At 46.9% G+C, this 12734-nt stretch overlaps 1 protein-coding gene across 1 annotated transcript in view; it reads right to left on the bottom strand.

The window, feature by feature from the left end:
* sptlc3 (serine palmitoyltransferase, long chain base subunit 3) overlaps nucleotides 1-12734 on the bottom strand; it is a 37539-nt gene that overhangs the window by 10303 nt on the left and 14502 nt on the right. The window contains exons 6-8 of the mRNA XM_056255017.1: nucleotides 9936-10029; nucleotides 6743-6848; nucleotides 5644-5863 (exon numbers count right to left, since the gene is read on the bottom strand). Of these exons, the coding sequence (XP_056110992.1) occupies nucleotides 5644-5863; nucleotides 6743-6848; nucleotides 9936-10029 (420 nt within the window). The remainder of the gene's footprint in view (nucleotides 1-5643; nucleotides 5864-6742; nucleotides 6849-9935; nucleotides 10030-12734) is intronic.

Here is a 12734-nt window from a genome sequence, read left to right as displayed (position 1 = left end):
CTCCGCCCCACCTCGTGGGGATAAAAGGAGAAAGCCGGCAATATGCAGATATGTTTTTGCTTCGGAGCCAAGATGTTCTCTTCACTCCTGCAGTCTATTCTCTGACTATCTTCGAGAATCTTCAAGACGAGCAGCTTCCAGTCGGTGTTGGTGTGATGGCGTGTTCCAGCGAGTTTCACATTCCTGCCTGCTGATCTGAACAGCTGTGTGCTTCTCCCTGGGCGCTTCAGCACTGCTGCAAGCTTTTCTCACACAAAAAGAGCGTGCACGCGGCGCGTCTTTTTAAAGACGATCTGCCCGTGCATTTCTGAGTGCGGTAGTCTGATAGATTCAGCTGATGGGCACGAGCGCTGTTTTGACATGTTTGGGCTTCGATCACGTTCGAACAGCGCTCGCGGATGCGTCACGTTCTCTTAAGGGAACATGACCATCGCAATGTAACGGTCAAGACTCAATGAGCTCAACTGAGTGAGAGTCCCCTCATCCACACCCCGATCTATTTTCTCCACGTGAGAGAATACTTTGGCTGGTGGCCAGGGTGACCTGAGATGGCCGGTGTGGAACTAAACCGCCGATTAATATCCGTGGTCCACACCCCTCTCTTTAACATTGCAACCCGCGCGGTTCTGAATGAGTTAGCTGGTCAGAGCCGCGTCCAGAGGACGCCGGCGGGCCGGCATCTCATTCAGTTCCCCGGCTGATGAAATCATGTCTATCGCCGCGTCACAAGGTGAGCTGGAGTCCTTTGGAAGTGAGGGCTCGTCTATGTTGCCACTCTCGGGTGTGCAACATAGCGAGTCTGATCCAGAGTTGACAGCTATGCTTCCCGGGCCGCCGCGAGTATCGGGCATGTGTGGATTACTCTGCCATGTCTCGAGCACTCAAGGCTGATGATTGGTTTTGGGGAGGCGAACCCAAAATCCTTTCTACCCGGATGTGCATGAAGAGGTTATGAGATCGTGAGAGTCTCCTTTGACTTTCGCGACTGCTCAGCAGCCTCTTCCACCTTCTCTGCCCTCGAGAGGCCGCGGCCATGGGTACACTGGGGTTCCCCCCGTGGAGTGTTCTGTGGCAGCACATCTGTGCCCCCACAGCGCCTCCACCTGGCGTGGCGACCCTAAGCACCCCTCCAATGCCTGTAGGTTTTTGTCTACTCCAGTGGCAAAGACCTATAGAGCAGCGGACAGGCTGCCGTCTCACTGCATGTTATTGCCATCCTTCGGGGTGCTCAATGACATGCACGAGGGTAGGGCTGATTCTAAGAGACTGCCTGCCGCCACCGACCTCGCTCTACGAGTGACGAAGGTGACCGCACGCTCCCTGGGTCAGGTGATGTCCACTTGTGTGGTCAGACATTTCTGGGTTAACCTGGTTGATATGCGCGAGGCTGAGCGAACCCGCTTCCTCAACTCCCCCATATCCCAGGCTGGCCCTTCGGCGGCGCGGCCGAGGACTCTGCCCAACAGTTCTCGGCCGCCCAGAAGCAGACTGAGGCTACCAAACACGTTCTGACCCCGCGGCCAGCTGCTGCCGCCGGCTCAGACGCCTCAGTCAGCTTGCCGCCGAACGCGCCCTCCTGCGACTTTCGCCCCCTCCCGCCCGGCCCCAGCAGCTTCGGGCCGCGCCGTGGAGGTGGTCGCAGGAAAGCGCCCCAGCCCGTACCAGCCCCGCAGCCTGCCAAATGCCGGGCAAAGCGGCGCTCCCGTTACGGGCAGCTCAGAGATGGGTTGCAGTTCTCCAGGAGGTGGTTGCAGGGCCACTCCTTTCCCCGGTGGAGGGCCGGGGGAGAACCTCTTTTTCCAGAGAGCTGACTTCCCATCTCTAAGCACACAGAGTTCTCGGACGACACGGTGCGCCGCCCCCGGGCCGTGCACCCCTCGTCCTCCTCTGTCCCAGAGCCGGATGACAGTGCACGCCGTCCCCGGACCGTGCCGCTCTCATCCTCCTCTGTCGCCAGACCCCTGGCAGAGCAGACCCCCGTGGAACGTTCGTCCTTCCCTGGTCTCCTCTGTCAGGACTCTGCGGTCTATGACTGTACCCTCACACCGGGCCGCTATGCCGTCCACGTCTGGGTCAGCCAAACCGCCTCGCTGCTCCACCGACGGGAAGTCTGTGGTTCGCGTGACCCCGCTGGTACAGTCCTTGGGAGCCTGGCTAGAGCTTCCCAACCTGTCCCGCTGGGTCGCACGAACGATCAGGCTCGGCTACGCGATTCAGTTCGCGCGGTCTCCTCCCCGCTTCAGGGGAGTCCGCTCCACTATGGTCGGTGGCAATGCCTCTATCATGAGAGCGGAGGTTGCTACCCTGCTGGCGAAGGGTGCGATCGAGACTGTCCCTCCAGCCGAAATGAAGACCGGCTTCTACAGCCCGTATTTCATTGTCCCGAAGAAAACCGGTGGGTTACGGCCAATCCTGGACCTGCGCGTTCTGAACCGCTCCCTTCACAGGCTGCCGTTCAGGATGCTCACCGCCAAACGCGTTTTCGAATGTGTGCGGCACCAGGATTGGTTTGCAGCGATCGACCTGAAGGACGCCTACTTTCATGTCTCCATCCTCCCTCGACACAGACCGTTCCTGCGGTTTGCTTTCGAGGGACAGGCATATCAGTACGCAGTTCTCCCATTCGGGCTAGCCCTGTCTCCTCGCGTCTTCACGAAGGTCGTCGAGGCAGCCCTTGTTCCCCTCCGGGAACACGGGGTTCGCATTCTGAACTATCTCGACGACTGGCTAATCCTAGCTCACTCTCGAGACCAGCTATGCGAACACAGGGACTTGGTGCTCCGCCATGTAGCTCGTCTGGGCCTTCGGGTCAACTGGGAGAAGAGCAAACTTTGCCCCGTGCAGAGGATCTCTTTTCTCGGTATGGAGATCGACTCGGTCGCCATGTCCGCGCAGCTTACGAGCGAGCGCGCGCAGTCACTGCTGACTTGCCTGAGACAGTTCGAGGGCAAGAGTGCGGTTCCACTGAAACTTTTTCAGAGGCTCCTGGGGCATATGGCATCCGCAGCCGTGGCAACACCGCTCGGATTACTTCATATGAGACCGCTTCAGCTTTGCGACCGAGTCCCGAGGTGGGCATGGCAACACGGCACTCTCCGAGTACCAGTTACTCCGACCTGCCGTCAGACCTTCACCCCGTGGTCGAACCTCAGTTTTCTACGGGCCGGTGTGCCCCTGGAACGAGCTTCCCGGCACGTTGTTGTAACAACAGATGCCTCCGCCACGGGCTGGGGTGCCATGTGCAATGGACGTGCTGCCGCGGGCTCCTGGACAGGACCCCACCGCCTTTGGCACGTCAATTGCCTCGAGTTGCTGGCTGTACAGCTCGCCCTGCGCCGCTTCCGAGCCGTGCTCTCGGGCCAGCATGTACTAGTCCGATCAGACAATACCGCGACTGTAGCGTACATCAACCGTCAAGGTGGTCTGCGCTCTCGCCGTATGTCGCAACTCGCCCGCCACCTCCTATTTTGGAGTCAGAAGCATCTGAGGTCGCTTCGTGCCATCTATATTCCAGGAGCTCTGAACTGTGCAGCCGACGAGCTCTCACGGTTTCAGCCCCTCCCGGGAGATTGGCGACTCCATCCCCAGTCGGTTCAGCTGATTTGGGACCAGTTCGGGGACGCACAGATAGATCTGTTTGCCTCTCACGACTCGACCCATTGCGCCCTGTATTATTCCCTGACCGAGGGCACGCTCGGCACGGATGCACTGGCGCACAGCTGGCCGCGGGGCTGCAAATATGCGTTTCCCCCAGTGAGCCTCCTTGCGCAGACCCTGCGCAAGGTCAGGGAGGACGAGGAGCAGGTCACCTTGGTAGCGCCGTACTGGCCCACCCGGACCTGGTTCTCCGAACTTGTACTCCTCGCGACAGCACCTCCTTGGCCCATACCTCTGAGGAAGGACCTACTTTCTCAGGGACGGGGCACCCTATGGCACCCTCGTCCCGATCTTTGGAACCTCCATGTGTGGCTCCTGGACGGGACGAGGCAGGTTTGAGTACCCTACCACCAGCGGTGGTGGCTACCATTACTTCCGCTAGAGCGTCGTCCACGAGACACGTCTATGCGTTGAAGTGGAACCTCTTCGTCAACTGGTGCTCTTCTCACCGAGAAGACCCCCGGAGATGTTCGATCAACGTCGTGCTTTCCTTCCTTCAAGAGGGGTTGGAGCGAAGGCTGTCTCCCTCCACCCTCAAGGTCTATGTCGCCGCTATTGCCGCACAGCATGATCTTATAGAAGGTAAGTCGGTGGGGAAGCATGACCTGATCGTCAGGTTCCTGAGAGGAGCTAGGAGACTGAATCCTCCTCGCCCTCCTCTCGTACCCTCTTGGGACCTCGCAGTGGTCTTAACCGCCCTGCGTAGTGCTCCCTTTGAGCCTTTACAGTCAGTCGAGCTTAACTTCCTGTCAATGAAGACGGCGCTTCTGACTGCATTGGCCTCCATCAAGAGGGTAGGGGACCTGCACGCATTCTCCGTTGACGAAGCATGCCTGGAATTCGGGCCGGCGTACTCTCACGTGATCCTGAGACCCCGGCCTGGATATGTGCCCAAGGTTCCTACCACTCCCTTCCGGGACCAGGTGGTGAACCTGCAAGCGCTGCCCCCGGAGGAGGCAGACCCAGCCTTGGCATTGCTCTGTCCAGTACGTGCTCTTCGCATCTATGTAGACAGAACGCAGTGTTCAGGACCTCAGACCAGCTCTTTGTCTGTTATGGTGGGAAGCTGAAGGGAAAGGCTCTCTCCAAGCAAAGGTTGTCTCACTGGATAGTGGACGCCATTGCTTTGGCATACCAGCAGCAAGGTCGACCGTGCCCCCTTGGTGTGACTGCCCACTCCACCCGGAGTGTGGCATCCTCTTGGGCTCTAGCGCATGGCGCCTAGCTAACAGACATCTGCAGAGTTGCAGGCTGGGCGACACCTAACACATTCGCCAGATTCTACAATCTCCGAGTGGAGCCTGTGTCCTCTCATGTACTCGCTTCAACCAGCTAGTACCGGACCCGCTCAGGTGTCTTCGCTTGCTCGCCATTCCACTCTACAGACTGGATACGTGCGATATTCTCCTCAGGTGAGCTTCTCCGAAAGCCCTGAGTTCCTCCAGCACTCCTGACGTCGGCGCCAGTGTCTCTTGCCTGCGCGTCGGCTAGGTGCCTCCCGTGTGCATGGTACCTCCCGGAGCTACCCCCACATGTGTATTCCCACTGTAAGCCTCTCTGAGCATGTGTTCTCCTTTTATCCCCACGAGGTGGGGCGGAGTTGCGCCATGCAAATTCCGCAGACCCATGGCATTTGTTTGCCATTGGCTCGTTTTGTATACTCGAAGTCGATAGGCTTTCTAAGCGAAACCCCCATTCGTCGTCATCCGACGGAACGTCTCCGTTCCCTACTCAGGGAACGAGGGTTACATCCGTAACCGAGACGTTTCACATCATGAAATGAGACCATGTGTGTGCGCTTGAAAAAGACAGGAAGGGAGGATGGAGTGCATGCTGGTGCATTGTGCATTTCTGCACCACGAGCGTCACCAAACGACAAACAGTAGCTCAACGGGCTGAATTTCTGTAAAACATTGGGCTGATTTCGTGCCTCAGGAAATGCTTTGTTAAAAGGCCCTTGATAGTAAAGTATTACATGATGCCTACCTTTTTGCCAGCTATGTATCCGCCAGCAGCCCCGAAGCTCTTAGTGAAGGTGCCCATCAGAACGTCCACTTCATTGGGGTCCACTCCAAAATGTTCTGTAACTCCCCGACCTGTGGCGCCCACGGCCCCGATGCTATGGGCCTCATCGAGGTACAGATAAGCCTTGTACTTCTTCTTTAGTGCTAAGATCTCTGGCAGCCTGACAAGAGAGCCTTCCATACTGAAAGAAATGGACAAAATGATTTAAGTTAAAATGTGTGCAAGAAAAGTTAGAAGTCAAATCACTGAAATAGGCAAATATGTATACATCATTTTAATTATTAAAATATTTCAACTGTATTATTATTGTGTATATATAATATTAAATATTATAATAAAAACTGATAAATAGATACACATAAAAAATACATATACATTTTTTTTTTTAGTTTTCATAATCCATCAACTTGAAAATACCTACCATCAAAACTACTATACAGTAACACGTCTCTACTACTTGGCAGATATTACTGAAACAGGTGTCCTGAAAAATCACACCTGTCTCAGATACGGCACTAGGCACTGTAAATGTTTTGATCTGGTTGCAAGTTTGTGACTCGTTTAAAATCTTCTATAATCGTGTGTGAATTTCATATAAAGTTTATGAACCTTCAGTGTTCACGTCACAGCCCACTGAGCACAGATTTATGCAATAAATGACCTTACAACAAGGGTTATCAATGCTCACGAGGCTGGAAAGACTTTGGCCTCAATAAACCAACAATCAGACAGGCAGTGTCCAAATGCGTGACATTACACATCAGAAAAACTCAAAGAAACAACAGTGATAAAGAGGCATAGACCATTTCATTATCTCCACTGCAGCCAAAGTAGATGCCACTGGTTATTAAATCCAAAACATTGTAGCTGTTCTCCAACAATGATAGTAAATGGCAGATTTTTGTTTTTGTATTATTTAATTTACTTTCTGCTACTTTGTGAAGCAATTTGAGCTATAATTTTGTAGGAAAGGAATGTTATTCATTTGCAGTTACATCCTCTTTCATTTGACGAAGCTGCTTACATTAAGGCTGGAGTGAATATGATTGTAAACATTCACCTGTAGATGCCCTCCACCATGATGAGAATCTTCTTCCAAGAGCGATGGGTACGGGGTTGCCCTGAGCAAATCGCTTCCTTCAGCAGCTTTTCTAGACTCTGCATGTCTGCAACCAAACACAAAACAGGCACGTTATGACACAATCAGGTATTAACAGAAATACACACGGTTTGATGGTATTTTACCTAAACCAAACAAAAAAACAACAACTTATTTTTAGGTCTTCCCAAAACAAAATAAGAAGGATACGCTCATAAATGTTAAGTGGTTGGATACAATACATTTTTACGTGGCAGTCATGAGCAGAGGAAATTTACTTCTATGAAATCACCTTTAGAAATATATATGGCTGTAATATTACATCACTAGCTCTATTCCAAATGACAAACAACCGAACATGCTTGTTTAGATGTTCTAGTATGTGGCCAACACGTTTTGTTCTTAGATATATAGAAACAGTGTTTCTCAATCCTCTTTCTGGAGAGACCTGATTTAAAGTCCCTGTGGTGAAAAATTAAGCTTTTAATGTTTTTTATATGTCTATGTGGTGTTTTAATATGCTTTAAGACAAACCATGCGCAAATTCATAAGTCAACACCATTGCAGCAGCATTTTCTCCTTAAAACTGCAGTGAACCAAAGACAGTCTCAAAAACGGGGTTTGAAATCGCTGGCGTCTCTGACGTCACAAACTGCCTTGTAACCAATCACGTCAACGTGTGATCATCAACGAGTGGATCTCTGAGCTGGTGTGAGTGAGTGGAGGCGGGGCTAATTTGCATATTCATAGAACAGCGTTTACTTAATTGAGGTAAGGATGTAGAGTTACATTCAAGCTATTTTAAGACATAAAGAAAGGAAAGGAAAAAAACTTTTAAATATGTCATTTTGGTGATCAAAGATGAGTTTTAAGGGATAAAATTATGGACTTTAAATGTGTCCGATTACTGAGACACAATCTGGCAGTGATGCCAGACCTTGCTAGAAAAATAAGCAATATGGTCTGGCAAAATAAACCCAAAAATAAGTGACCTACCTCACCAAAATAAGCCTAATTTGCTTTTGGGAGTGTGAGGGTGTTTATGGATCAAGGAGAATTGCTTGAGTTCAATGACATGATTTATTTTGGCATAAACATTAACCATGGCTAAATTGCATCTTACTACAAAACAACAGCCTTTCCAATAATTGTATCCTAGGGGAGGGGTTGGAAAAGGCTGAAACATGGAAAGAAAAGGGAAATAAATAACAGTGATCAATAGCGATCTTATGTAAAACGGAGCTCTAAAGGCATATTGGTTGGTCATATTTTATTGTGTAAGTTCAAATGTGTGACTGTGACCCCCCCCCCCACTAGCTATAGTCACTTAAGATAGTCAGACATGGCAACACTACAAACTAGCCAACAGATGGCAGAGTTGAACTGCAAAATCAAAGACAATTTAAAAAAGGTTTGATTCTGGCCTGTGTCTCATCCTGATCTCATTCATCTTCTCTCTTACTCTAAAAACTTCCAGCCTTCTCTACTGTCTCTATGAATAAAAAGTGACGCAAAGCCCAAAGAAAAGAATGTCTCTTATCAAAGTGGCCTCATTTCAAACAGGTGAACGTATTTAGGCCAGTGAAGGCCAATGTGGACGCGGCCTGCTTTCACTACCCATGCAGTCCTGAAATACTACACTCACCTAAACAGATCTGCCAAAGGTTTCAGGTTAAGAACAACTATAAGAAGAAGAATTGACAAGTGAAATGTAGTACTAGATGAAACAAGGCGTGGAGGGATTAATGTCAAACTATGTTTGGTTAAATCTTTGTTTACTTGTGTGTTAAGTTATCACTAGTTTATTCAATATGACAATGGCAGTATTTGCAGCTTGGTTATACAGGTTTTGAGCCAGAATAATTGAGCTTATAATACAATAAACATATTCGGTGTGCAGTGGAAACCTACCCACTCACTACCCACAGTCACTTTGACATGTACAAAACGGCAATAATCATTATTCAAAACTATGTGCAGCTTTCAAATGAAACTAAAAAAAAAAAAAAAAATCCACATTCGGTGTACCATATTTTTACAGTTGCAATCTTTTCCCTAGGAAAATCCAAGTGTTCAAGCAAATGCTTATGTAATTGAAAAACTAACCAGAAGCCAAAACACAGGCCTTAATATTCCCAATGTCAGCAGCACATTCAGAGCATTTGAACAAATTGAGTCTGTTTGCATTCAAATCTGCAAATGAGCAAGCTGACATCAACCAGAGAAACAGAGATAAATAATATCTACCTTCCTGCAGAATTTATGCTGTTTTTCATATCAAGTTGGATGTGGAATTTTCCAACTTCTGACCATTGCGTAATCCTCAGAGGATGACGGATAAAGAATCAAAATGGCAATGCTAGCGTTAGTGTGGTAGATATTTGTCAACAAACATGTCCTAACAATCAAAATGCGCGTGATACATTCATTGTTATGCAATGACATTTATTCTGCAGGTGTACAGGTATCAACAGAGAATCATACCATATTTTACGCCCCTGTCTCTGCAAATGCTTACTAAACAGGTTTGAATTATCATATAATTATGAACGTTGACTAATTGATGCATTTCATTTCCTTCAAAGTAAACGTTTATCATTAACTCATCATATCCGCCCATGTTACACCATACACTCTCAATGAAATCAGATCTCTGAGATTCCAAGTTGACCTCAAGTGACCTTCTATAGTTCTGACCCTAATCAAATACACCTGAGCCAGCTTATCAAGTGCGATGCAGTCAGGTCTCCTCTGTCACTTTTATCAAGACCATTTTCAGGTCAGACAGTGGCATGAAGAGTCGCCAAGGTTTGCCTTAAGGACCTACAACCAAGTATTGCATGGCACTGCGAGAGTACATTCAAGCTTTTGTTCTTCATGCATCATGTATTCCATCCTCTGGAGAAAGATGCACACCAGTCATCCAGTAGCTACACAAGAATACCATTAACTACAATGGATTCCCTAAACCACAGCCATTTTAAAACCCAGAATATGCCTCGCTGCAGGCTAATGCTTAAACTTATTCGGCTAACCATCACAAACTGTAAAGGTGATCACCTCCGAATGTTGAACCTTAAGCAACTTGTGTTGATAACTGAACACACTGTGACTGTGATATTTAAATGTCATAATATTGTGAATATGTACTTACTGTTATGTTTGAAAACTCGAATGGTTGCGGCCGACAACCTAGCTCCCAGGATAAGGGACGTGTGATTTAGCTCATCGCTCAGGATCAGACAGCCCTGGAAACAAAGCATATGTTACTGCATGGCTCTGAACACATTACGAAGCAGGAATCTAAAGCAGGAATCCATCAATAACATGTTGTGTGAAATAATAATGTGAGGGTCATACAAAACACGATCACAAACAGTCAAGCGTTATTTATATAGCACCTTTAAAAACACTGTTTACAGTTAAAACACTGTTTACAGTGTTTTACAGAAAGTCATACTAAATACCATACAATAATATAAAGAGTAAAAATAAAAGGGTTGCACTTTATTTTACAGTAGTACGTGCACTTATGTGCACTTACCTAAGAAAGTACTGGTTCTACGTCAGAATGTCGGCTCATTACTGGCTAGCTCCTACGTCAGCATCACATGCATGCGTCAAGGTGCTCACATGACCAGCGTCGGCCAATGGTGAACCTACATTCTGACGTAGAACCCGGAAGCGCTGCACTGTTTACACTACGTCAACAGCGTAGGAGAACGACGTGGAAGAGAAGAGATTGTTGAATAATGTCGTTATTTTTGCGCAAAAAAGTATTCTCTTAAGGGTACATATGCTTTTAAATCGTTCCTTTATACATATAAAACATACATTGGTGGTCTATATAAAGCAGAACTGCAATGCTTGGGTCTGAATTCCTCATTATTATAGCTCCACAGGCCCCTTTTCTGATGTGCGTCTGAGAGCAACTCGTTTTGGTGCGGTCTCTTTAAATGCAAGTGAGACACTTCATACCCCGCCCCCTCTCCAGCTCGCAGAGGTGACACTCGGTTCAACTCCACCCCGTTCGGCCATTTTTGTAGTTTGATAGCAGAGATAGGATTATCTAGCGGCACAGAAACGTTTTATTCACATGTTATTAACAAAATGTCAACAACGGAAGACTTGTCCATCAAGCCTTACATGTTCGATCCAGAGTCGGACCCGGAGCGAGATGGAAATGAAGACGACGAACCTGCACTTTTGACATGAGGTAGAGTTTTCATAGAAAGCTGTGTCTGAGCACATCTGGGGTTTTGTTTGACAGCCTTTGACAGCAAATGTTGGTTTAGCCCTCTAAATAAAGTGAAAGTCGATTATCTCTCTTGCACACTATCAAGACAAATGACTACGGCCTAATTTTACCACTAAAAATCTGTATTGAAAATATGCTATGTTTAGAAAAGCATCAGAAAACACAGCAGCTAAATGACCATTGTCATGATGAAACTCAACAACAGTAATACTGCTACAGACGTGTACTTAAAAAAAAAGAAAAAGAAAGACAAAGGTAACTTACTGCTAAACCATGACAACCATGTTGAAACAATCTCCATTGTTAAAAGCGCTATATAAATGAAGATGACTTGACTTGACTTGACATGTGTTTTAAGAAAGTAAAGTACTTTATTTTTTATTAACGTTATTTACAGCTTACCGAAGTGCTCTGTTCGTCGTCTCCAAAGATAGAAGGAATTGACCCCTCAATCAGACGAAGTCTGTCGGCAAATCCTTCTATATACTGGCGGAGGTTGCTGAAGTAACGTTAGTTAACTTATCCTTGTGCTTCGCGCACACAAAAATGACTTTACCCACAGATGTGGGTACATTTCCGTGAAAAATAAAACTCAACCAGACACTTCGAAGAGGTTCTGGTGCTGGGAGACGGTGTAATGAAGCGTGTGGGTTACTACATCCAACAACCGAACATTTTGATTTACCCTCTCGTAACTTCTGCATTCTTGAGCTTGGACTACAAAATCACAGCGAGAAATAATAATGGCGGATTGCTCGAAGTGTTGGGCCGGGAGTCGATGTCCTTATTTGGCAGTTCCGCTGCAAATACTGTGATAGTTCAAAAAACGTCATAGATAATAGAAAAATCGGAACAGGTTGAAAAATATGACCAAAACAGAATATAAAGATATCAACGAAGCACCCGAAGAGACTAATTTCAAATTTTCTGTACTTATAAACACTCCAAATACACACAAAACTGCATTTACGAGCTAAAAAAGTGGATTTAGCATGATATGTCCCCTTTAAGATCGAACCACTTTAGTCACATGGACTATTTTAACTATGTATTTACTACCTCTCTGGGCCTTGAAAGTTGCAATGACTTTGCTGCCTGTGGGTGGTTAAGAATTTAACCTCTCAGATTTCATCAAAAAGATCTTCATGTGTGTTCCAAAGATAACCGAAGGTCTTACAGGTTTGGAACGACATGAGGGTGAGTAATTGATGACAGAATTTTCATTTTTGGATAACTAACTGTTTAAAGTTAGGTTTAGGGGTAGGTTCAGGCTAAGTACTTAGTTATTACCCAGTTATTGTAATAACTATAATAGGTTTATAGTATGTACATGGGGAACAGGACTGTAAAATAAAGTGATACCAATCAAATAATAAAATAGAACTTGAAAATAATAAAATGCAAAAAAACATGGCAGATCACTCTCTCCATAGTATTCTTGCGTGCACGTATTATACAATACTTTTTTTATTTTTTTTATTTTTTTATCTATTTTTATTATCTTCTCTCTCTCCTGTTCTGTCATTGAATCTTAATTGGTAATTATTTTGAGCTCATTTAAATATAATCCTGCCCCAGATAGGGAATGATCTGTCTGGACATTGGTCACCCGAGAGGTGGTTCTTACACATATAATAGTAAAAAAAAACCTTTTAAGGAGAGAAAATAATTAAAAGTCCATCCTTATATTTTGTC

Source organism: Rhinichthys klamathensis, unplaced genomic scaffold (genome assembly GCF_029890125.1).
Source record: "Rhinichthys klamathensis goyatoka isolate OS25496 unplaced genomic scaffold, OSU_Roscu_1.1 h1tg000115l_1, whole genome shotgun sequence".
Classification (NCBI taxonomy): domain Eukaryota; kingdom Metazoa; phylum Chordata; class Actinopteri; order Cypriniformes; family Leuciscidae; genus Rhinichthys; species Rhinichthys klamathensis.
The sequence above is the reverse complement of the archived record's forward strand: the minus strand, read 5'-3'. Positions and strand labels throughout refer to the sequence as shown.